This window comes from Mus musculus, chromosome 10 (genome assembly GCF_000001635.26).
Source record: "Mus musculus strain C57BL/6J chromosome 10, GRCm38.p6 C57BL/6J".
Classification (NCBI taxonomy): domain Eukaryota; kingdom Metazoa; phylum Chordata; class Mammalia; order Rodentia; family Muridae; genus Mus; species Mus musculus.
This window is the reverse complement of record NC_000076.6, coordinates 81501023-81524690: the sequence shown is the minus strand read 5'-3', so window position 1 is coordinate 81524690 and position 23668 is coordinate 81501023. Positions and strand designations below refer to the sequence as shown.

At 50.6% G+C, this 23668-nt stretch overlaps 1 protein-coding gene across 4 annotated transcripts; it reads left to right on the top strand.

Annotated features, from left to right (window-relative positions):
• Positions 1 to 243: 243 nt before the first annotated feature.
• Positions 244 to 22378, top strand: Gna15 (guanine nucleotide binding protein, alpha 15). 4 transcript variants are annotated; one of them, XM_006513234.4, is made up of 8 exons: positions 244 to 881; positions 10270 to 10454; positions 12129 to 12280; positions 12566 to 12694; positions 15276 to 15405; positions 16610 to 16763; positions 20098 to 20172; positions 21586 to 22378. In XM_006513234.4, the coding sequence occupies exons 1-8, from the start codon at positions 737 to 739 to the stop codon at positions 21810 to 21812; spliced, it is 1197 nt and encodes a 398-aa protein (XP_006513297.1). In that variant the 5' UTR covers positions 244 to 736; the 3' UTR covers positions 21813 to 22378. The 4 variants fall into 4 exon arrangements, with proteins under 4 accessions (XP_006513297.1, XP_006513296.1, XP_030100745.1 ...); XM_006513233.4 differs by having other exon boundaries at positions 247 to 881; positions 12126 to 12280; XM_030244885.1 differs by lacking the exon at positions 20098 to 20172 and having other exon boundaries at positions 249 to 881.
• Positions 22379 to 23668: the final 1290 nt, after the last annotated feature.

Sequence of the window (23668 nt, the reverse complement as noted above, 5' to 3'; positions counted from 1 at the left end):
TTTTGTCCTCTGTGGAGCAAAATAGAAGCCTTCCTGGTATACAGTAGGCATTCCATAAATGCATCAGTCCCTCTCTCACTGATTCTTCTGCTTCTTGCTAATCTCTCTGGGACTCAAGGGGCCAGACATGACCCTCTGCTTCCTCCATGGGTCTTGGGGAAGTCCCTGCCTTTACTCCATGCCTTAGTCTCCTCAGCTGTCAAACTAGTGAGTGTGTGCTGAGGAAGGCCAGACAGACACGGAAGCACAGACTTCCCTCCCGCCTCAGCAGTTCTGAAATCAGCCCTGAGCAATAGCTGTGCCCACTGGTCGCTTCCTATTTGGCCCAGAGGAGGGGGCAGCTGGGGCCAGCAGTGTCAGAAGCCCAGGGGTGAGGCCACTCTCTTAGGGAAGGAGGAAGGAGGGTCAAGTTAGACACCTCGAGGACTGTGCTCCCAGAAGGCAGCCACCCCTCCCTCCTCATCTGCTGGAGCTTCCACCACCGACCTGTCTGGCGGGCAGGGCCAGGTCTGGGCAAGTTGGAGGGGGCGGGAAGCAGCACCCAGGTCCCCGCCCTGTTTCCAGCACCCAGGCCTCTTGAAGCCCTTGCCTGGGCTCCCACAGGCCCTAGGCAGGGACACGGAGGGCCCTGGGGTGACCTCCACCCCCACCTCCACTCCATCCGGAGAAGAAAGAGTCCCACAGTTGGGCTCTGCAGGCCCTGTGATGTCACCTGGTGGTCTGTGAAGCGCCCACCATGGCCCGGTCCCTGACTTGGGGCTGCTGTCCCTGGTGCCTGACAGAGGAGGAGAAGACTGCCGCCAGAATCGACCAGGAGATCAACAGGATTTTGTTGGAACAGAAAAAACAAGAGCGCGAGGAATTGAAACTCCTGCTGTTGGGTGAGTGTGGAATGCAGCACAGGGGCCGAGAGCGGGCGGGGCCAACGACTCCGGAGGCAGCAGGGACTCGCTTGCCGACCCATTTTCTAGATGGGGAGAGCAAAGCTTCAAGAAGCTGAGTCTCTCATTCGCGGCTGAGTCGTGCATCTGGCTGCGGGGAGGTGGCCCTGGCGGGTGCTACCACATAAACACACCTGTATGTGTCACGGGAAGGGAATGAAGGTGAGCTTCAGGCTGGCTCAGGGAGGGCCTAAGTCTCTTCCTCCGACTGCCTGAGCCAGGGCTCCAAGCTGCTGGTCATGGTCACCAAGCGCTTTGTTCTGGGCTTATGAGCATCAGTGGATTCATTCATTCACTCATTCACTAAAAATTCTAAACTCTCGAACTGACCAAAATGCTTCACTTGTTTCAATCAAATCCTTCATTCCTTCAAAATCCTTTATTCCTTGGGACACTGAGGCCAGAAGGTTGTGAATTAGAGGCCAGACTAGACCATGTGAGACATTGTATCGGAAATTGATAAAAGTGGGGAGGGGCAGAACAGGAACTGGGGCTCAGCAGGCAGGAAGATCCCTGAGCATCAGGGAGAGCTTGGTTTCCATCCCAAGGCCACATGAGCCAGGCACGGGAGGTACGATTGTGTCACCAAGCATTGCGGAGACAGAGGCAGGAACATCATGGGATCAGGGTCACACTGAGCTACAAGAGTTTGAGGCTAGCCTGGGCCAAAAGACTCCCTGTTTTAGAACTAAAAGCTAGGCATAGTTTTTCACACTGGTAATCCTAGCACTTGGATAACTGAGATATCAGAATTGCCATGAGTTCAAAACCACCTGAGCTACATACTGAGACCCAGTCTGATGATGATGATGATGGTGGTGATGATGATGGTGGGGGGGGTGATGGTGATGATGATCCCATCAAAGAATCACATGTTCTTTGAGGAACGAAATAAGGTCCATAAGCAGATGAAATAATTATAGCTCAATATGTGCTTTTTAATTCCTATTTCTGAAAGGGGAATTTTTTTCTTCCTTTTAAAATAATTTTCTTTCTTTCTTTCTTTCTTTCTTTCTTTCTTTCTTTCTTTCTTTCTTTCTTTCTTTTTAGATTTATCTATTTCATTTATATGAGTACACTGTAGCTGTCTTCAGACACACCAGAAGAGGGCATCAGATCCCACTGCAGATGGTTGTGAGCCACCATGTGGGTGCTGGGAATTGAACTCAGGACCTCTGGAAGAGCAAGCAGCCAATGCTCTTAACCGCTAAGCCATCTCTCCAGCCCTTAAAATAATTCTGATATAGCACAAAGCCACATTCTACCCTAACTTCACCCCTCAGATGGGAGTCCCCACGTCTCTTCCTCAAAATTCTCCAAGCACACATTTGGTTTCCTGGCTCCACTCATCGGAGGTTTGAATAAAAGATTTGAATTTTTGGGCTGGTGAGACGGCTCAGTGGGTAAGAGCACCCGACTGCTCTTCCGAAGGTCTGAAGTTCAAATCCCAGCAACCACATGGTGGCTCACAACCACCCATAATGAGATCTGATGCCCTCTTCTGGTGTGTCTGAAGACAGCTATAGTGTACTTACATATAATAAATAAATAAATCTTTAAAAAAAAAAAAAAAAAAAAAAAAAAGATTTGAATTTTTGAGGGAGATCAGATGAGAGGGAGAAGAGGGGGAGAAGGGAAGAGGGGGAGAGGGAAAAGAGGGGGAGAAGGGAAGAGGGGGAGAGGGGGAGAGGGGGGAGGGGGGCTTGCTGAACAGACAGACCTGCAACCTGGGTTCAAAGCCTGAACTGACAAAGATGAAAAGAGAAAAGAGACTCACCAAAATGGGCCTCTGACTTCCACATGCATGCCACCACACACCTTCCCCATCATACTACGGATAGTTCAGAGATGTGCATTCTGTGTCCTGGAAGTACTGTTCAAGGGTGGAGCCCCCTCCTAGAATCCCCCGGTAAGGGGCTGCGGACAGTATCTCTGGGGAGCATTTACATGGTGCCGGTGAGGCCTTGCATCTATGCCTCCAGTAACAGAAGGAGAAATGGACAGCTTGTAAAGACAGCACACTGTCTGAGCCCCTCTTCCTGAGTCCGGATTTGCACTGACTGAATCTGCGTCGTGTAAGCCATTTCTCCTTCTCCCTCTGCCTATGTCTTGTCACTTCAGTAGTATTTCTGGGATGCCCCAGCATCAGTGGCTCCACCACAGGGCCTTTGTACTTGCTTCCCCTGAGCTCTCAGCCTCTGTACCCTGAACATTGCAAGGCCCGGCTCTTTGCTCCATGGCAGTCTGAGCACAGGGCTTAGCTCTTAGGACAACAATGGTGTCTGGCTATCCAAATCACCAATTCCCAGATAGTCTCCTGCCTCATTATTAGATCTGTAACCAAAATCCTCTACTTACTTTACTAATTGCGTCTCTAATTACACAGCAGACAACAAAAGGGCAGGGGTTGAGTCTGTCTTCTTCATGCAGGAAAACGCATATAGGTGGAGCTCAGTAAACACACAGTGAAGCATGGATGGATGGATGGATGGATGGATGGATGGATGTGGATGGATGAATGGATAGACAGACAGACAGATGCATGGATGGATGGACGGATGGATGGATGGATGGATGTGGATGGATGAATGGATAGACAGACAGACAGATGCATGGATCGATGAGTGGATGGATGGATGGATGGATGGATGATTGGGTAGAAGGGTGAATGGGTAGATGAATGGATGGACAGATGGGTGGATGGATAGATGGATGGATGGATGGATGGATGGATGGATGGAGGGGTGGATGGATGAATACTTGGATGGGTGGGTGGGTGGATGGATGAGTGGATGTGTGGATGAATAGACAGACAGACAGACACGGATGGGTGTGTGAATAGGTGGATGTATGGGTGGGTGGGTGGGTGAATGGGTGAATAGATGGACAGATGCATGGATGGATGGATGGATGGATGGATGGATGGATGGATGGATGGATGGATGGGTAGTTGGATGGATGGGTGGATATGTGGATGGATAGACAGACAGACAGACAGATACATAGATAGGTGTGAATAGGTGGATGGATGGATATGTGGACGGACAGACAGACAGACAGATAGACAGATAGACAGATGCACAGATGGGTATGTGAATAGGTGGGTGGATGGATGGGTGGATGGGTGGATGGGTGAACTGACAGAAAGATGGGTAGGTAGGTGGATATTTCAGTTTATGTGTTTATATGTGGATAAATGGATACATGGTGCATGGGTGGGTGAGCAGGTTGATGTCTATGTGTGGATGAATGAATTAGTCCATTTTCTGGACAGATTCTCCCTAGTCTTTCCCAGTCTTTCCCTGACTTTCTCTTAAGGCTTCACAGTAGACATTGTTCTCTCTTAGCATACCCTTTCACCTACCCCCACGTCAGCTGGACAGGTGTTTGTGTGTCCTCTGAACAGTGACAAGGTTTCAGGGATTGTCACTGTAGACCTTGACTATCACTTCTTTGTGGATACTTTTCAGTCCACTTGAAAACGGGAATTGAATCCAAAAGCATACAATTTCTTTCCTGGAGTAGGCAGGGATTTTGAGGAAGCTGGCTGGGGCGAGCCTGGGTGGGGTTGAGAGGGACACGTCTGTGCTAAGAATGAAGCAGCTAGCAGTGTTACCAAGAGCAAAAAGTCAGAATGAAGGCATAAGAGTTGCCTTTGCTGAACAAGCCCAGAGAGGTGAAGCAACTTGCCTGAAGCCACACTGCTCATGGTTTAGTTCCACAGTCTTGCATTCTTTGTGTGCTTCTGCCCAGGACTCAATGACAACTGTGGAGACTTAGATATGGTGAGCTGTCAGGATTTTTCTGGGGTCTACAGCTAATCTGAACCATACCCAGATGTGGTATGGGCTCCTCACATGCCCAGTTTCCTGGGGGTGTGAGTGAAATGCTGGGTCCTCATGCCACCCAAGTTGAGCATGACTACCCCCACATTGCTGTCCCCAGCTTGGTTGCACTTCCTCCTGCCTTCTCCAGAAGGAAGCAGACACTTCCTGTCTGAGTTGGGCAGCCTGGCCAGGTGGAGAGAGCTGTTGCCACAGCCAAACCCCTTGTGGAAGTTTCTGGAAAGAGATAAGTACCACAACTTGCCCAGAGGTCCGTTGGCTTCTGTGGTCTTCAGAACTTCAACAGTGATGCGTCACAGGCTGTTCCTGGTGTTTCTGTCTTGTGCGTGGAGGCCACAGTCCACACAGGGCTTTGGTCCTTTGCCCCCTTGTTTTGTGACTGCATCTCTCTCCAGGGAGCTTCATGGATTCCCTGGGGCCTGACAAACAGTACCAGGATTGCCCTATCTCTAACTCCCAGACTGCTATGATTAAAGGCGTGTCCTACCATGGCTGTCCCGGACTGTATCGTTTTAACTGACTTCTTTTGGTTTTTCTTAACAGTTTATCTGTGTAGACCTGGCTGACCTGGAACTTACTCTGTAGACCAGGCTGTCCTCAAACTCACAGAGATCCACCTGCCTCTGCCTCCCAAGACCTGGGACTAAAGGCATATGCCACCATGCCCAGCTTAACTAACTTTTAAAAAGGGTTATTTTATTTTTTATTTTATATGTCTGGGTGTTTGTCTGTATATCTATGCAGCATGTACAAGCAGTACCTGAAGGGCCTGAGGACAGGGTAGGATCCCCTGGGACTGGAGTCACAAATTGTTGTGAGCTGTTGTGTGGGTGCTGCAACCAAACATCAATCCTCTCAGGAACAGCTGGTGCTGGGAGCGCTGAGGGTCACCTCCAATTCCCAAGCTCTATGTTTTGTTTTATTTTATTTTATTTTATTTTATTTTATTTTATTTATTTTTTGCCATGTTGCTTAAGGTGACTTTAAAGTACCAACCCTCCTCTGCCAGTATCTGGAGTGTTGACCACCATATGCCACTATGGGAGGGAAGTAATATCACTGGGGCTGGAGACACGGTTCAGGGGTTACAGCACCAGCTGCTCTTACAGAGGACCAGGCTCTCGCTTCCCAGCCCCGACATGGGCTCACAACCACCTGTTTTGACTCCAGTTCCAGGGAACCTGGCCCCCTTCTGGCCTCTGCAGATACTGCATGCAATTGCACAGACAGAGAGGCAAAATGCCATATACAGAAAATAAAATGAAAAAACAAATTAATAGCAGGATTTAAAAACTCAAGTCATTGAACTATAATAGTGTGTGTGGCGCTTGTAACTGTTCTTTGCCCTTCAGTCAGAAGTGGGTTGTGAGTATTTAGGAATGACAAGGAGGCCACAGGACACGTCCATACCCTGTTGTCCCTTCCCACAGCATCCCTAGAAACCTCACAGACATCAGTGGTGGAGGTTGACTGTGGAGGCCGACGCCTGTGCCTAGTTCACGCCCTGGTCTTCCTCTGAGGCTGGTATCACGACCTTTCCAAGTCCTTGTGTCTTCTTAGAAATTGCATAAATTCTGGTCGTCTGCGACGACTGGGAAAAGACATGCAGTCTCTCAGCCAAGATCTCAGGAGACCGTAACAAAGGGAGCACATATGCTATCATCATTACTCAACCTGGGTACGAGGACATGGGCACATCATAACGTACGAGTCAACTGGATCAGTGGCTCATACTTGTGACCCAGGCTTCTTGGAGTGCTGAGCAAGGAAACTGTTTGTGAGTTCCAGGCCACTCTGGGAACATAGTGAGACCCTATCTGAAGAGTAAACAGAAGGCTAGGGGCATGGCTCAGAGGTGGGGGTCCCACCTAGAATCCCTAGCAGTGCCCTGGGGGCGTGGTCAGGGTGGAGCCCTCCTTAGTGTGCGGGAGGATCCAGGTTCAAACCCTATCGAGGAAACACCCCTTTCCAGTATCTTCAGCCTCTGCTCCACGCCGCTCACGCACAGCTTCCTCTATGCCTCACAGCAGCGCCCTTGTCTTCCTGCAAATATCATTAATAACAGAGAATTTCTGAACACCTTGGGGAACTGAGTCTCAGAGAGGAGCCCTGCTTCTACCTGTCCTGTCCATGTGACCCTCAGATTTACAGACAGTAGCGCTGGCTGCCTCCCAGTCCACTGAGGCTCCTGTCCCCAGAAGGTCCACACAGCCCAAGTCTGTTACACTCTCGCCCCACTTTTTTTTTTAGCCAGTAATCTCGTGTGGCTCAGGCTGGTTTTAAATTTACTATGTAGCAGGGGATGGCTGTGAACTCTAATCCTCCTGTCCCCATCTCTGAGGCTGGAATGATAGGTTTGGGCCTCTGTGCCAGTTTTATGTGGTATTGGAGACGAAACACAGAACCACACGCACGGCAGGTGAGCCCTGAGCCTTGTTCCTCTTTCTGTTCTTGTAACTTTTCTCAGTTCCTTCTGCGTGCGCCCCTGACCCTCGTCCTGGGGAGTCTCATGCAGTCGGTCTCCACTTCCCTTCCTGGGAAAGGCTGTGTGCATTGTGCCCAGGGGATGCACAGGTAACCAGCTGGGGCTAGCCTCTTGGTTTCTACCACAGCAGGTTTGTTGCTTTGGTCCATTTTGTATATGAGAAAGTGGACACCACCTCAGGATGGGGGACGGTTGAAGCCCCACCAACCACAGATAGCTCACAATTGTCTGCAACTCCAATTCTGGGGAAGCCAAAGCCCTCTTTAACAGCACAGGCATTGTGCACAGGAGACAAAGACACACATGCAGGCAACACACAAACATGTAAAATAAAATAAATAAACCTGAGAGAATTGTCCTAAAGTATCCTCTTCCTGAAGTGGGTGTGGCAAAGCAGAATATTATAAAAACACTTGAGTGGTTTCAATACCACTGGACCTGGCTGTAGGTAAATGGGTGTTTCCAACCCTTGTGGCAGGACCATTCACAGGTCCAGTTCTCTTTTCTTTTCTTTTCTTTTCTTTTCTTTTCTTTTCTTTTTTTTTTTTTTAAGATTTATTTATTTATTATATGTAAGTACACTGTAGCTGTTTTCAGACACACCAGAAGAGGGTGTCAGGTCTCATTACAGATGGTTGTGAGCTACCATGTAGTTGCTGGGATTTGAACTCAGGACCTTCGGAAGAACAGCCAGTGCTCTTAACCGCTGAGCCATCTCTTCAGCCCACAGGTCCAGTTCTTATTGCTGCCTTACAGCACAAAAGCAAACCCATGTGCCAGGTTCTGATAAAACTTTATTGGTAGCCAGGCACATAGCTCAACTGTATCTGCCTTGCCTGTGTGAGTCTCTGTTCTTCTATTCAGCGTACAACTCAGGCACAGAATGCAATGAACAAGGACATATGATGTGAGACACCCCCTCCCCCACTGCCAAACTTTGTCATTTTGATTTCTTTCTATATTTGTACTTGGGTTTCTGTGTACTTGTGTGTGTGTTGGGGGGTGGGGGTTCATGTTGAGGTCAGAGGCTGATGGCAGGCATGTCTTCTTTATGTTACCACCTTTCTTCTTTCTTGCTCTCTTTCTCTATTTCTTTCTTTCTTTCTTTCTTTCTTTCTCTCTCTGTCTTTCTTTCTTCCTCTCTTTCTTTCTTTTAGACACCATTTTTCTTTTTTCTTTTATTTTCTTTTTTTATTAGATATTTTCTTTATATACATTTCAAATTTCAAATGCTATCCCTGGGCTGGTGAGATGGCTCAGTGGGTAAGAGCACCCGACTGCTCTTCTGAAGGTCCAGAGTTCAAATCCCAGCAACCACATGGTGGCTCACAACCATCCGTAACGAGATCTGACTCCCTCTTCTGGAGTGTCTGAAGACAGCTACAATGTACTTACATATAATAAATAAATAAATCTTTAAAAAAAATGCTATCCCGAAAGTTCCCTATACTGTTCCCCTGCCCTGCTCCCCTACCCACCCACTCCCACTTCTTGGCCCTGGCATTCCCCTGTACTGGGGCATATAAAGTTTGCAATACCAAGTGGCCTCTCTTCCCAGTGATGGCCGACTAGGCCATCTTCTGCTACATATGCAGCTAGAGACATGAGCTCTGGGGGTACTGGTTAGTTCATATTGTTGTTCCACCTATAAGATTGCAGACACCTTCAGCTCCTTGGGTGCTTTCTCTAGCTTCTCAATTGGGGGCCCTGTGTTCAATCCTATAGATGACTGTGAGCATCCACTTCTGTATTTGCCAGGCACTGGCATAGCCTCATATGAGACAGCTATACCAGGGTCCCTTCATCAAAATCTTGCTGACATATGCAACAGTGTCTGGGTTAGACACCATTTTTCTATGTAGCCCAGGCTGGCCCCAAACTCACAATGGAGACAAGGTTGGACTCAAACTCACAAAGGTGGCCTGCTGGAAATAAAGACATGTGCTACTACCCCCAACTGGATGACATTTTCTTATTTAGTGATCAGTGGGAAAAGGCCCAGCTCACTGTGGGTGGTCCTGGGTCCTATAAGGGAGCAGGCTGAGCAAGCCAGGGGAAGCAAGCCAGTAAGCAGCGCCCTTCGTGGCCTCTGTATCAGCTCTGGCCTGCAGGTTCCTGCACTATGTGGGTTCCTGTCCTGACTTCTTTTGTTTTGTTTTTTGTTTTGTTTTGTTTTTTTGTTTTGTTTTGTTTTTTTGAGACAGGGTTTCTCTGTGTAGCCCTGGCTGTCCTGGAACTCACTCTGTAGACCAGGCTGGCCTCGAACTCAGAAATCCTCCTGCCTCTGCCTTCCGAGTGCTGGGATTAAAGGCGTGCGCCACCACGCCTGGCTCCTGACTTCTTTTGATGATGGACTGTGATGTGGAAGTGTAAGCCAAACAAACGCTTTCCTCCCCAACTTGCTTTTGGTCATGGTGCGTCATCTCAGCGATAGAAACCCTGGTGAGGATGAGGACCCATGTTGCTTCATAGCGATGGTCAGCTGGACTGACCCAGAATCTTCTCAGTCCCACCCCCACTGTAAGGAAAAAATCTAGATCAGGTCAGTCTCTGGCCAGGCTTGACAGGAGTTGTGTAAATGTCCGTAGGTGAGAGTGAAGAGCCCACAGACTGGATGAGAGGTGAGTATTCGACACTGCTCCTGCCCTGTGGGGGCTGTGCTCTGAGGTCATAGGCCACACAACCCTCCTCTCTGAAGCAGCTCTGCTTTTGTCATAGCAAGGAGAGGAGTAACTAACATGATGTTCCACACTGAGCATCCCAAGGTTCTGTGGGCTCTGCATGTACCGTGGTCACCATGATCACCGTGGTCGCCGTGTGCACCGTGTGTGCCATGGACAATGGGTGCACTGTGGTTGCTGCAGGGACAGGGGTCTCTATGGGTACTATGGGCACTGTGGCTGCTGTGGGCGCCACGGGCTCTGTGGGCACTGTGTTTACCATGAGCACCATGTGTATACCGGTGAGTCCTTCCTTCTAAGCACGCTGTTGTCCCCAGGGCCTGGTGAGAGCGGGAAGAGTACGTTCATCAAGCAGATGCGCATCATTCACGGTGTGGGCTACTCGGAGGAGGACCGCAGAGCCTTCCGGCTGCTCATCTACCAGAACATCTTCGTCTCCATGCAGGCCATGATAGATGCGATGGACCGGCTGCAGATCCCCTTCAGCAGGCCTGACAGCAAGGTGAGACCCAGTCCCCTGAACTATTTAACATTTCCAGAGCTGGATGGAAGGCACTTCCCAGCATGGATCCCAAGAACACCCAAAGATCCGCCAGTCAGGTTCCCCTTATGTTGGAAACGAGTTTACTAGGACAGTTGACTTCTTTCTTTCTTTCTCTCTTTCTTTCTTTTACTATTTATTTTACTTTAAATTGTGTCTGTGCATGTGAGTGCAGTTCCCATAGGGGCCAGAAGAGGCCGCTGGTTCCCCAGAGCTAGGGTTACACTTGTGAACTGATTGATGTGGGGTGGAATTCAGGTTGACTGCATAGCAAACACTTTACCCACTGAGCCAACTCCCCAGACCCCATTTTCCCTTCTCTAAGGTCTCAGTGCTGTTGGCTTAGGACAGCCTGATGAAGTTGCTTTCATGGCTCCATCTCCAAACACCGTGGCGTGCTGAGACCTCAGGGACCCTGCTTCACAGTGTGAACTTTGGGGTTGCAATGTCCAGCTCACAGCTCACAAGCTTTCTGACAGGCCCTCAGGGACACGGAGCATTCCTAGCCATTCTGGTCACCCACATGTTCCCCAGCCCCATGACACCGTCATGACAGTTTTAATAAAATCCCCACCTGTGTGGACACATGAGGAACTTCCTCTCCTTCCCAAGGTGCCAGAGGACAGAGACACCATCTGCTAGAGGTCTCTGGGGTCTCAGAGAGTTTCTTGGGTTACCTTACAGAGCATACTGAGGAGTGTGGGTACCCCTTTCCCCTAACAAGCCTCAGGGAGGTAGGGACCCAGCAGGGATGGGCCCTGCCCCTGGTCTACCTCAGCTCTAAGACTGCAGTCCTTCCTAGAGGCCACATTAAGGACCAGTTGCAATCACCAGGTGCCAGGGAGTGGCTGGGTACTCTGGTGTGGTCCCAGTCCTCCATGGGGGTGGGGGTGAAAACAGTCGCAGGCTCAGCTGGGGCTCTCTTGCACCCCAAGCCCTGAAGGGAGAACAGGAGATTTGTCTTCAAGATCCCTCTGACTGCCTGGGTCCCCAGGGTCAGGAGGGAAAAGGTTTGCCCGCTTGCACCTCCTGCCTATACACATACAGAGATGCACACACACAACACAAAGAAAGTGCACATCTGTATGTGTGAACACATGAGTGTGAATGCAGGCACAAGTGTGTGCAGTACATTGGGGGGTGTGAGGAAGGCAAGTGTCTGAGAGACTGAGCAGAGACAGCAGGGTCTGGCAGAGATTTCTGCCTTCCCCTCCCCAGAGACCCTTGCTTTTCTCTCTGTCCCACTCCATAAAGTGGGGACAACCACAGTGTCTTACTTCACTGGTGGAAGTCTCATGTGGTGTGATACCTCCAGCCCATCTGGGGTCAGGACTTTTCCTTGGAGGAGTCGAGAGTGAGACAGCAGAGTTCTGGAAGAGGTCTTACTGGAGGAGGGGGTATTTGTGTAAGTAAGGGCACTGAAGGATGAATAGGAGCTCCCTAGTACCACCTCTCAAAGGCTGCCTTTCCTGTGTAGACCCACGGATGAAGGGATGCTGGCCAGTTAACACTATAGGATCTGTCAAAATGGCACTAGGATGGAAAAGGGAGAGAGAAGAGTGTGTTTTAGGGATGGGGGTGGGGCCTGCAGTTCCCACAGGCTGCCCGAACCTCTCACCTGTCCCTCCACAGCAGCACGCCAGCCTAGTGATGACCCAGGACCCCTATAAAGTGAGCACATTCGAGAAGCCATATGCAGTGGCCATGCAGTACCTGTGGCGGGACGCGGGCATCCGTGCATGCTACGAGCGAAGGCGTGAATTCCACCTTCTGGACTCCGCGGTGTAGTGAGTCTAGGATTTGTGGGCGGAGGGGTCATGGAGTTGGAGCACAGGGATACGGGGCCAATGGGCATGTGGGTAAGGTCTCAGGGGCCTGGCCTCGGGGTGTGGCCGCGGAAGGGACACGCAGAGGAAGGGAGGGGCCCAGGGAGAGAAGTGGTCTGCAAGGGGTGTGGCCAGAGTTGGGGCAGAGTCTCAGAATGTGGAGCCAGAGAGAGAAGGAGCCAGGGTGGACAGGGAGCACAGAAAAGACTTCACCCAGCTTCCTCCTCACAAAGTCTCCCTCCACAGTTACCTGTCACACCTGGAGCGCATATCAGAGGACAGCTACATCCCCACTGCGCAAGACGTGCTGCGCAGTCGCATGCCCACCACAGGCATCAATGAGTACTGCTTCTCCGTGAAGAAAACCAAACTGCGGTGAGCACTAAACAGAGGCCTGGCCTGGGGAGTCCTTGTATAGGAGCTGAGTTTTCTGGTCCTGTCCTTCACGGAAGGAAAAGTCCGACACTGACCCCTCTATGCGCTATGTGGGCTAGCCTGAGACCTTGATGGACAGAATGAGGTACCACAACTGGAGAGCAGATATTCCTGGAGAATGGCATTGTTATGATGTTGGAGGATGAACCGAAGTTCTTTAGTTCTAGTGCTCAAAAGGATGCCGCGGGGGAAGTGAGGACAGATTGTATGGTCATCACAGGGATGCAGGGATGGCTCTGGGCTGAGGGAGTGTAGAGTGAATCCTGGAGTACTCGACATCCAGGGGAGAGGGCAGGCAAAGAGGCCACTAGTAGTGAGGACACTAAAGGAGAGAAAGAAGTTAAGGAACCCCATTTAAATGGTAGAGGCAGGTAGTCAGGGTGACCCAAGAGACGGGGCCAGTGGCAGGAATGAAGAAGAATACAGGGAGAGAGAACTATGGGATTGCTGCTAGGGCCACCAGTAAGAGAGTGGCTAAGGCTGGGAGCAGGGGGATGCTGGGTTACAACTGTCACAGCACATTCCTGGGGGATCTTAGTCTGGACCTTCCAAGTACTTTGGAATAGAACTCACTCCATCCAGACCAGGTGATCCGCAGGGTTTGCCACTGATGGGCTGAGATCCACAGAGAGCCAGAGGCAGAACATTGCTGGGAAACAGGGTGGTAGCCATGGGCCAAGGACATAGAGACTTGGGGAGGGAAAACAGAGGAACAGAAGGGGGGGTGGATGGATGGATGGGTGGGTGGGTGGATGGATGGACAGATGGACGGATGGATAGATGGTAGATGGATGCATGGATGGATGATGGGTGGGTGGGTGGGTGAATAGATGGATGAATGGATGGATGTGTGGGTGGGTGGATGGATAGATGGATGAATGGATGGATGTGTGGGTGGGTGGATAGATGGATGCATGGATGGATGATGGGTGGGTGGGTGGATAGTTGGGGGGGGACATGTATTGTACATGATTTGCATGTGCTGAGGAATGGTTTCCAGTTGGAATCAGATGGGAAGCAGAGCTGACACGTGACCTTTCTTTGAGAACTGCTTGAATACTCTGTGGTCTGGCACAGAAACTCACAAATGTCTGATGACCCTCTGTGACCTAGGGTGCAGTTTGGGACAGGGATATCAAATCTGTCACCAGGCCTGTCTGTCTTCGTGTCCCACTTTTTTCTTTTTGAGACAGATTTTCTCTACATAGCCCAGGTTGGTTTCAAACTAAGAGAAATATTCCTGCTCGTCTCATGAGTGCTGGGGTTAAAGGCTTGCCCCACCACGCCCCACCGGCGTGGTCCTGCTTTTGCATGACACTGCTTGTGAGTCTTTGCAATGTGTGACGGTAACGCCTCACGTGTGGAGATGGCGGAACTCTCTCCAGTTCAGTCGCTAAGCTTGTCTCAGCTTCTCTCTTCTCTCTGAGGAGTTTGCTCGAGCTGTGTACACTCAGTTACAGCTCTACTCGGGAAGGTGACACTGAGATCCATATCTCAGTGACCCAGTTTCTGAGAAGCCACAGGAAGGGTGACGTCCATGCTTTTGTTGTGGTGGAGGAAGGGAGGGTGTGCTCTTCTTGTTCTTCTTTGGCCACAGAGGAGAACCAGCAGAGAACACAGTGGCCCATTCTACTGATGGGAAAACTGAGCCTGAGGAAATGTGAACAGAACCACGGCCTTCTGTCAGGCCCTGTGCCCCAAACTCAAATATCCTTATGCCTTACATGTAGCTGATACTGATTAATTAATTAAAAATTTAATTGCATGGGCTAGGATTGTGCATGTGAGTGCAGGTGGCTGAAGAGGCCAGAAGATGTCGTCAGATCCCTTGGAACTGAAGGTGGAGATGGTTGTGACCCCCAAGTGGGTGCTGGGAATTGAACCCAGGTCCTCTAAGGGAGCAACTCAGCCATCTCTCTAGCCCTAATGTAACTGACATTGATCTTATGTCTTAAAGCACATGCTGGCCTGAGCGAATGAAGAACCTTCCTGTGATTTCTGTGTGTGTATGTGTGTGAACATCGACTCAGACCTTAGTTTCATGGGACGGGGTCTCTCACTCAACCTCCTCAGCCATCCCCAGAATCCTCCAGTCTCAGCCTCCTTCCCATTGCTGTGATTACAATCTCATGCTAGGAATCCAAAAATCACACCTCATTGCATGCCTAACAAGCAATTTAGCCACAAAGCCAACTCCTTAGCCCTGAGGTTTACCTGTGTGTGTGTGTGGGGGGGGGGGGCGGCAGGAAGAGATAGGAAGGGAGAGAGAAGGACTCTCATTCTGTAGCTCAGGCTGACTTTATGCTTGCTCTGTAGGCCACCCACACACTTATGGCAACCCTCCTGCCTCAGCTTCCTTCCATAATGTGAGCAGCATACAGCAGGCGCCACAGCTGTGCAGTCTGTTCTTTGACCTGATCACAATAGACCTCGTGATTATGGTGCGGCTGTATATGCCAGTGAGCAGGGACCTACTGGGTCATGTGACCTCTCAATGGTGGGTCTTCTCATTTCTCTTCAGCATCGTGGATGTTGGTGGCCAGAGGTCAGAGCGTAGGAAATGGATTCACTGTTTCGAGAACGTGATTGCCCTCATCTACCTGGCCTCCCTGAGCGAGTATGACCAGTGCCTAGAGGAGAACGATCAGGAGGTGAGGGAGCTGTGGCCACAGGAGCAATGCCTTTGGGGGTGGAGGAATGTCCAGTGAGATCCCATGGCGGCTTTAATCTTAACCCTCCAACTTTTGTCCTCAAAGCCACCTCAGCACCCATGGGGTTCCCATCCTCTGCTGACCTCACCGGGAGCAGCTTCAGTCATACCAGTGCACAGCTGTGGCCAAATTATATCTCAAGTCACACAATGGGACACAACCTCTAGGGGTCAGGCAGCTCTCAGTCCTGTTGCTGGATGGCCACGGTATGGCTCAACATGGAAAACAGCTCTTAGAGTGGTTTGGTGTTCCCATTGCAAGGATGGCTCAATATACCCCACACCTCCCTCCCTGACCCCTGCACATACACACTCACATACACACACACTCACACACATTTATACACACACACACACACACACACTATACACTCACACACATACACCACACTAACACACAGTCACACACACAAACTCTCATACACACACAATCATGCACAGACATACATACATATACACTCACATACTCACACTCATATACACTCACACACAGAGACACGCACTCACATACACCACACACACACACACACAAACTCACATACACCACACACACTCATACGCATACACAGACACACTCATATACACATACACACAGAGAGACACACATTTACACACACACACTCACACACTCAGCTTGCTCACATTCCCGGCTCTCTGGCTTGGCCTCCGTGAGATTAATGGATCTCAGCAGCTATCCAGGATATAGTGAGGTCCTGTGGCCACCGTGACCAAACAGAGCAGCTCAGTCTAAAACACAGACACGCCCCGTTCTTGTTTAGTTTTGGGAGTTGGGAGCTTGAGGTCAGGGTGTGGAAGGGGCTAACCCCATCTGAGTCCCAGGTTCCTCTCAGTGTCTGGTGTCCTTGGCTGTAGGAGCTCAGCCTGTATGCCCCACCTTCACAGTCCCAGGATTTGACGGCTCTGATGACGTGTGTCTTCGCCTGGCCAGTCACATCTGACCTCTATTCAGGTGTTCTTGAATTCTAGCATCCAATCAGATGCCTATTTCAGAAGGGTGTAGCTCACCACAGGATGTTGTGTACACAGGGTCTCCCCTTCATACCCAGAGACCTAAGTGGGTGAGGACATCACCCCGTGGGTGAGCATATCCTGCTAGGGTCACCACCCCCTCTGTCCCCACCCAGAACCGCATGGAGGAGAGTCTCGCTCTGTTCAGCACGATCCTAGAGCTGCCCTGGTTCAAGAGCACCTCGGTCATCCTCTTCCTCAACAAGACGGACATCCTGGAAGATAAGATTCACACCTCCCACCTGGCCACATACTTCCCCAGCTTCCAGGGTGAGTTGTTCCACAACATTCTATATCTTTCACCTCCCAAAAGTAGCTCCCCGGGGAGAACCTTCTCCAAGGCTCAGCCCTTAAGATGAGTCAGCAAAAGCTTCAAAGAGAATGGAACTCTTCTGTTCCTTCTGATAGACCTGACCTCATGGGCTTCAGTTTCTCCCTCTCTGGAATGGAAATTAAGACGATGCTCTTAGCACATGCCATTGAATGAGAAAAGATTCTATAAAAATCTGTTTCTGGCTGGGCGGTGGTGGCACACGCCTTTAATTCCAGCACTTGGAAGGCAGAGGCAGGCGAATTTCTAAGTTCGAGGCCAGCCTGGTCTACAGAGTGAGTTCCAGGACAGCCAGGGCTACACAGAGAAACCCTGTCTTGAAAAAACAAAAACAAAAACAAAAAACACAAAACAAAAAATAAAATCTGTTTCTGTGTTTGAGACAGGGGTGGAACTGCATGACCTTGAACATGATGGGCAGTGGTTCCACCTTGACCACGCCCCCAGCCCCATCAGTGGGGGATTCTAGGCAGGGCTCCACCCACACCACCTTGCCAGCCCAGCACTGGGGGGATTCTAGGTGGGGCTTCTCCCTGACCATGCCCCCAGTCCCCTCACTGGGGGATTCTAGGTGGGGTGCCACCCTGACCACGCCCCCAGCCCTCCCCCCACCGCACTGGAAGATCTTAAGTGGGGCTCCACCCCCGACCACACCCCCAGCCCTTCACTGGGAGATTTAAATCCAGCTTCTCCGTCCAGGGGCCAATCCTCCCTCACTTATCCTATACTATAGATGTCATAGCTCCATCAATCAATCCTTTTTCAGCAACGTCTCTATTTTTTAAAAAAGATGTTTTTATTTTTATTTATATGAGTACACTGTTGCTGTCTTCAGACACACTACAAGAGTGCTTTGAATCCCATTACAGATGGTTGTGAGCCACCATGTGGTTGCTGGGAATTGAACTCAGGACCTCTGGAAGAGCAGTCAGTGCTCTTAACTGCTGAGCCATCTCTCCAGCCCCATAACGTCTGTATTTTATCTCATTTGTGTAACCTTTCTTTTTTGTGTAACCTTTTTGGGTTTTGTTTTTGTTTTTTGCTTTTTTGTTTTCTGAGTCAGGGTTTCTCTGTAGCCCTGGCTGTACTGGACTTCAGTCTGTAGACCAGGCTGGCCTCAAATTCAGAGATCTGCCTGCCTCTGCCCCCAGATGTTGGGATTAAAGGCGTGCACCATGACTACCCACACTCAGCTGCATATTGGTGCAGAAATGTATGACACACATAAATAGTATTGAAAACTCACCTTCCACAAAGCAAGGCAGGCTGAAGCAGCTAGGTGGGGACTGCGTTTGCCCTCCCTCAGATCCATCTTGGAAGGGACGTAGCATTTGGAGCCCTGGGAACACACAGTGTTAGAAGGATCCTCTCTCTGTTGCTGAGGACACCATCCCGGCTTGAACCGGCTGGTTTGCCTGGCTCAAGGTCTCATGGTCAGGTTTTGGTTCTCTCTCTCTCTCTCTCTCTCTCTCTCTCTCTCTCTCTCTCTCTCCTTTTTGAGGTAGGGTCTCACTGCATAGCTCTGACTAGCCTTCAATTCTGTAATTCTGTAGACAGGGCTGGCCTAGAACTCAGATCTTCCTCCTGTGCACTGGGGTCACAGATGCCCAGGTCAGGGATTGGGGATTTGCTGAGTGAGGTTAAGACTGGTTGGTGGCTGGGACCAGAGGCACTGGGTGCCATCTCCCAGCTGCCCTGTGCTGCATGCACTGACCGAGGCTTGCTGTCTTCCCCCATTCTGGCATTCGATGTCCATTCCAGCTCTGTCACAGTGGTGACTCAGGGTGGCCAGACTTTCGCCTAGGTGGAGACTGCCTCTCATGATCAAGTCTCAGGGAAGTTTGGGTCACATCCATCACAGTCGGTTGACCGAGGCAGGTTTAGCACTGGGGGAAGCTGCTCTACCTAACTGTGGAGGGCAGGAGGAGGCAGCACCGGCCATCTTGGAGCCAAGCTCTCTCACATCTTGTGGCTGCTGGGGCAGAGGACAGTGCCCAGGGCCCTAAACCAACAGAACTGAGTTTCCTGCCAACTTAGGAGACCTGAGATCCAAAACTGGTGAGCATGAAACACCCACTGGGAATCAGGCAATGATCTACAATGCTGGGCAGATAAGATTCTGGGGGAGACTTTTGTCTCAGCCCCTTCAACAATCCATGCTTGATGCCAGGTCAAATGTCACTCACATTCAACTCTGGTGACCTCTGCTATGGGAATTTGACACTGGCTTTATTGCAGCTGAGAGCTTCTAAAAGCCCTGCTATGCTGTCCCAGCCCTGTCTTAGCTGAGACATCTCGAGAACCAGGCTGTGGCCTCAAGAGGCTGGGCGGAGGAAATGGGTGGTTTGGACGGACTGTTTACACCATCGGGCTGGCACAGTGCTTCAGTCACTGATCTATTCCATGACCACAGCAACTCGGGTAAAGGAAGTGTTTTATCACTGGTTCGTTTACCTCCGAAACTCAGAGGGTTAGTCTGTAACCATCATGGCGGGAAGAGGACAAGCACGGCGCTGAGCAGTAGTGGAGAGCTCCACACCCAGAGCGACTGTCAGAAGCAGGCAGAGAGAGAAGGAGACGAAACCTGGCAACTGATGGCCTTGGAATCCCCAGTGACACACCTCTTCCAACTAGGCCACACCCCTACAAAAGACCACGCCCCCACAACAAGACCACACCTCCTAAAATAGAGCCACACATTTACAACCAGGCCACACCTCCTCCAAGAAGGCCATACCTCCTCATCCTCTCCAAACAGGTCCACAAACTGGGGACCAAGCATCAACACACCAGCCTGTGGGGACAGCGCTCATTCAAACACCATGGACAGATCCAAAAACCTTATTTACCGCTGACATTTCCTCCCGTGTTTTGTGTTCTCTGACAATTTTTTCTTTTTCTTTCCTTTCCTTCCTTTCTTCCTTTCTTTCTTTCTTTCTTTCTTTCTTTCTTTCTTTCTTTCTTTCTTTCTTTCCTTCCTTCCTTCCTTCTTTCTTTCTTTCTTTCTTTCTTTCTTTCTTTCCCTCTTTCTCTCTCTCTCTCTCTCTTTCTTTCCTTTTTGTTATGTAAATTAACCCATTTATTGTGGGCTAGGCGAGTCTCAGACGTTAGGGCTTCTATGGTCTTTCAGTTACTTCGGTTTTCTGATGGCAGACTTCACTGTGACTGCAGAGGTGGTGTTGTAGATCCAGGCACCCGCTGGCCACTGTTTTCATGCAGGAACCTCAATGCCAGATGCCAAAAGCTCATCTCTTCATCTTGGTCTTATCCCAGAAGGAGCAAGTTTACTTGGAGTGCTGGCTGATTTCAATTTTCTTCACCATTTTCCGGAGGGAGGCACCATAGCAGGTCCCGTATTTCTGACAAGCCCTATCTTCTTGGTGCATTTAGCCATGTCACTGGAAACAAAGCCCAAACTGACAATTTTTTCCTAGTTACTTGCTTTAAAAGTCTAAAAATACCTAAGGATGTGGCTCAACAGCAGGGTGCTTGCCTAGCAAGTGAGAGACCCTGGTCTCTATTCCCAATATTGCCAGGAAACAACTTAAACTCAGGGAGTGGTGGCACACACCTTTTATCCCAGCACTCAGTAGACAGATGAAGGAGGATCTGTGAGTTCAAGACCAGCCTGGTCTAAAGTGTGAGTTCCAGAAAAGCCAGGACTACACAGAGATACCCCGTCATAGGGAAACAAAAGATTGAAACCTTGAATCTGAAGAGGCATTGCTCTTGGCTCAGTGAGTAAAGGGTGTGGCACATGCAAGCATAGGGACCTGGGTTCATCACAAATAGTTCAGTTGGCATGGTGTTGGGCTGATCCAGGAGGATCCCTCCAGCATCACCAGGTATACTGCCTAGCCAATTAGTGAGCTCCAAGTTCTGTGAGGCTCTGACTCAGAAAAGAACCACAGCCAAGGCATCCCTCTGCCCTGCACCTGAGTGTACACACATCCATGCACCCAACCACACACAGAGAAAGTAACACAAAGGAAAACTCATGGCACTCTGGTCAGATTCAAAGAAAAAGAAAGCACGTCCATAGAGCAGGATGTGCCCATTGCAGAGATGGAGAAATCGAGGCACAGAGAGGGGCAGCCACTGGCTGGCAGTTGAGCCAGAGAGGAATTGAAGCAGGCGTGGGACACATGGAGGCTGCCTGAGTCCTACTCTGTCCATTTTTGCCTCCTTCCGGAGTCCCTGCTTCCATACCCCTACTCCCAGAACTGAAGTTATAGGCACATGCATAGGCACACTCCTGTTTTTCTTGAATGCTAGGGATTCGAACTCAGGTTCCCAGGCTTGGCAGCAAGCACTCTTATCCTCTGAGCCATTGCCTTTGTCCTGGAAGCAGGATTCGAGCCCACAGAGTTCCCACTGCGGGCGGCCTCTCCCATCTTAGCACTTGAGTCCTCAAGCTGAGCCTGACAGCGCCATTTCAGGGACTGACACACATGGCGCCTGTCTTCAGTAAGGATGGCCTGAGTGGCTCTGCGCCCCCATCCCCGCCTAGTGAAGGATCCCCAGAGCTGTCACAAAGACCTGAGTTGAATCCCCAGCACTACACAAACCAGGCTTGATGCCGCTCACCCATCATCCAGCTCTGAGGAGATCAAGAGTTCAAAGTCAGCCAGGGCTACAGACTGACCTGGAGGGCAGCCTGGGCTATTTAGGGAAACCAGGGTAATCCCGGGCTATGTAGGGAGTTTGCGGCCAGCCTGGGCTATAAAAGGGAGCCCACTCAACCCCTCTCCCTCTCTGCAGGACCCCGGCGAGACGCAGAGGCCGCCAAGAGCTTCATCTTGGACATGTATGCGCGCGTGTACGCGAGCTGCGCAGAGCCCCAGGACGGTGGCAGGAAAGGCTCCCGCGCGCGCCGCTTCTTCGCACACTTCACCTGTGCCACGGACACGCAAAGCGTCCGCAGCGTGTTCAAGGACGTGCGGGACTCGGTGCTGGCCCGGTACCTGGACGAGATCAACCTGCTGTGACGCGGGACAGGGAACCCCAAGCGCGACGCGGTCGTGGCGAGGACATACCTCCCCCTGGTGGCCGCGCGTGGAACTGCAGGTCCAGGAGCTGCCAAGTGGGGAAGCCAGCCCACAGGGAGAGAGTCCCTGCTTCCTACTGGGCCCCCAAGCCCAGCTCCCCTGTAATTTATTCCCTCGCCCTTCTTCTAGTTGTTGGAGAAAGGACATGAGCCGGGTCTTTAACCCCAGCGCTCCGGAGGCAGAGGCAGGAGGATTTCTGTGAGTTCCAGGACCATGTTTTCAAAAACAAACAAAACCGGATAGAACTGTCCGGGACCTTGTGACTTCCCAGGGGCCCTGTTCACATCTTCCTGTGGGGACCATTTCATCTTACCAAAGGGGAAACCGAGGTCGGCAAGATGGCTGGTGAGAGTGCCTTGCCACCAAGCCTGACAACTGGACTTCAGGACCTGTTCAGTGGACAGAGAGAGGGAGCGGAGTCCTAGGAGAAGTTCTCTATCTCCTCAGGCGTGCATGGTGGTGACACACCTACCCACACAGATAAATAAATGTAATTTAAAAACAAACAATCAGGGAACTGAGGAAGAGAGAAATATCTCAGCTCTCAGGCGCTGAGGCAGGAGGATTGCAAGTTTCATGTCCTAAATTACAGCTCAGTGTTCTCACTGTGAGCCTGGCAGGGGCCAGGGCCAGGGTATTGACTCACAGAGACAATGTCAAATCTAGGCACAGAATGGAGTAGGGGGTTGGAGTGGCTCGGAGGGTAAAATGCAGGAGTTGGCAACTGCCCTGCTCATCAACAAGCCCCAGGTTCGGTGAGAGACCCAGGGAGCGACTGAAGAAAACATCACAGACTAGGGTATAGAGCTGAGTCATCTGCGCTTGTGTTTTGTGTCCCTGTCACCCAGTCACCCCACAACCCGCCCATGCCTTCCAAGCACTGGAGTTAGAGATCTGGCTGTTCTCAGGAGAATCCAGATGCAGAGTAAGCTGCACTTTACTAACTGAACTCCCTCCAGCTTCCTTAGACATATCTCCTTACACTGCTGCATAGTACTTCACTCTGAGACACAGAATGGCTTGGTCTGGGTGCTGGGGATGGCAGCCAGAGTCTTAGGAATTCTAAGCTGGACTCTACTGTTGTTTTGTGCCTGCCAACATTTTTGCATCTACCTGAAGCATCCCAGAGTATTGTCTTGTACAAGGGCCCTGGTGCTGTCTTCAGGGTGCATTTCGGGCAGGGAGATGGTACTTGCCCAGCTTGGTTACATACTCAAAGAGCAAAGAGCTGTTCTTTTTTGGGGGTTTGGTTTTGGTTTGTTTTATTTTGTTTTTGTTTTTTTGAGACAGGGTTTCTCTGTATAGCTCTGGCTGTCCTGGAACTTACTCTGTAGACCAGGCTGGCCTCGAACTCAGAAATCTGCCTGCCCTTGCCTCCCAAGTGCTGGGATTAAAGGCGTGCGCCACCACGCCTGGCGAGAGCTGTTCTTGAAGACTGACTAAGTGCCTGCTGTGGAGGTCAAGTGTTCGTAATCTTCTGTTCTGTTATGGTGCCTGCTTCATACCACATCAGCTTCCATAGCAGGCTGCAGGTGACCGTTCTGTCTGCACTCATTCTGGGGTGCTGTGCTCAGTCCTCCTTCATGCTGAACCCCAGTACTCACTTGAACTCAGTGCATGAGGCCCAGTCATGGGCTTGGCTGGAGTTGGCCTTTAGTCAGCACTATGTTGTGTCTGTGACTATGTTATTCAGGCTCAGGGTTCATTCTGGGATAAAGGCTCAGTATAGGGTAGAGGTTTGGGGAGTCAGTGCAGAGGGGCCCTGGCCAGAGTTTGTGCACTGTCTGACATCAAGT

Excerpts from the sequence above, each read along its gene's own strand:
- Gna15 (XM_006513233.4), top strand. The coding sequence starts at position 737 with ATGGCCCGGTCCCTGACTTGGGGCTGCTGTCCCTGGTGCCTGACAGAG. Across the intron at positions 12,695-15,275 it reads GTGAAGAAAACCAAACTGCG|CATCGTGGATGTTGGTGGCC; the intron begins GTGAGCACTAAA and ends ATTTCTCTTCAG. Across the intron at positions 15,406-16,609 it reads TAGAGGAGAACGATCAGGAG|AACCGCATGGAGGAGAGTCT; the intron begins GTGAGGGAGCTG and ends GTCCCCACCCAG.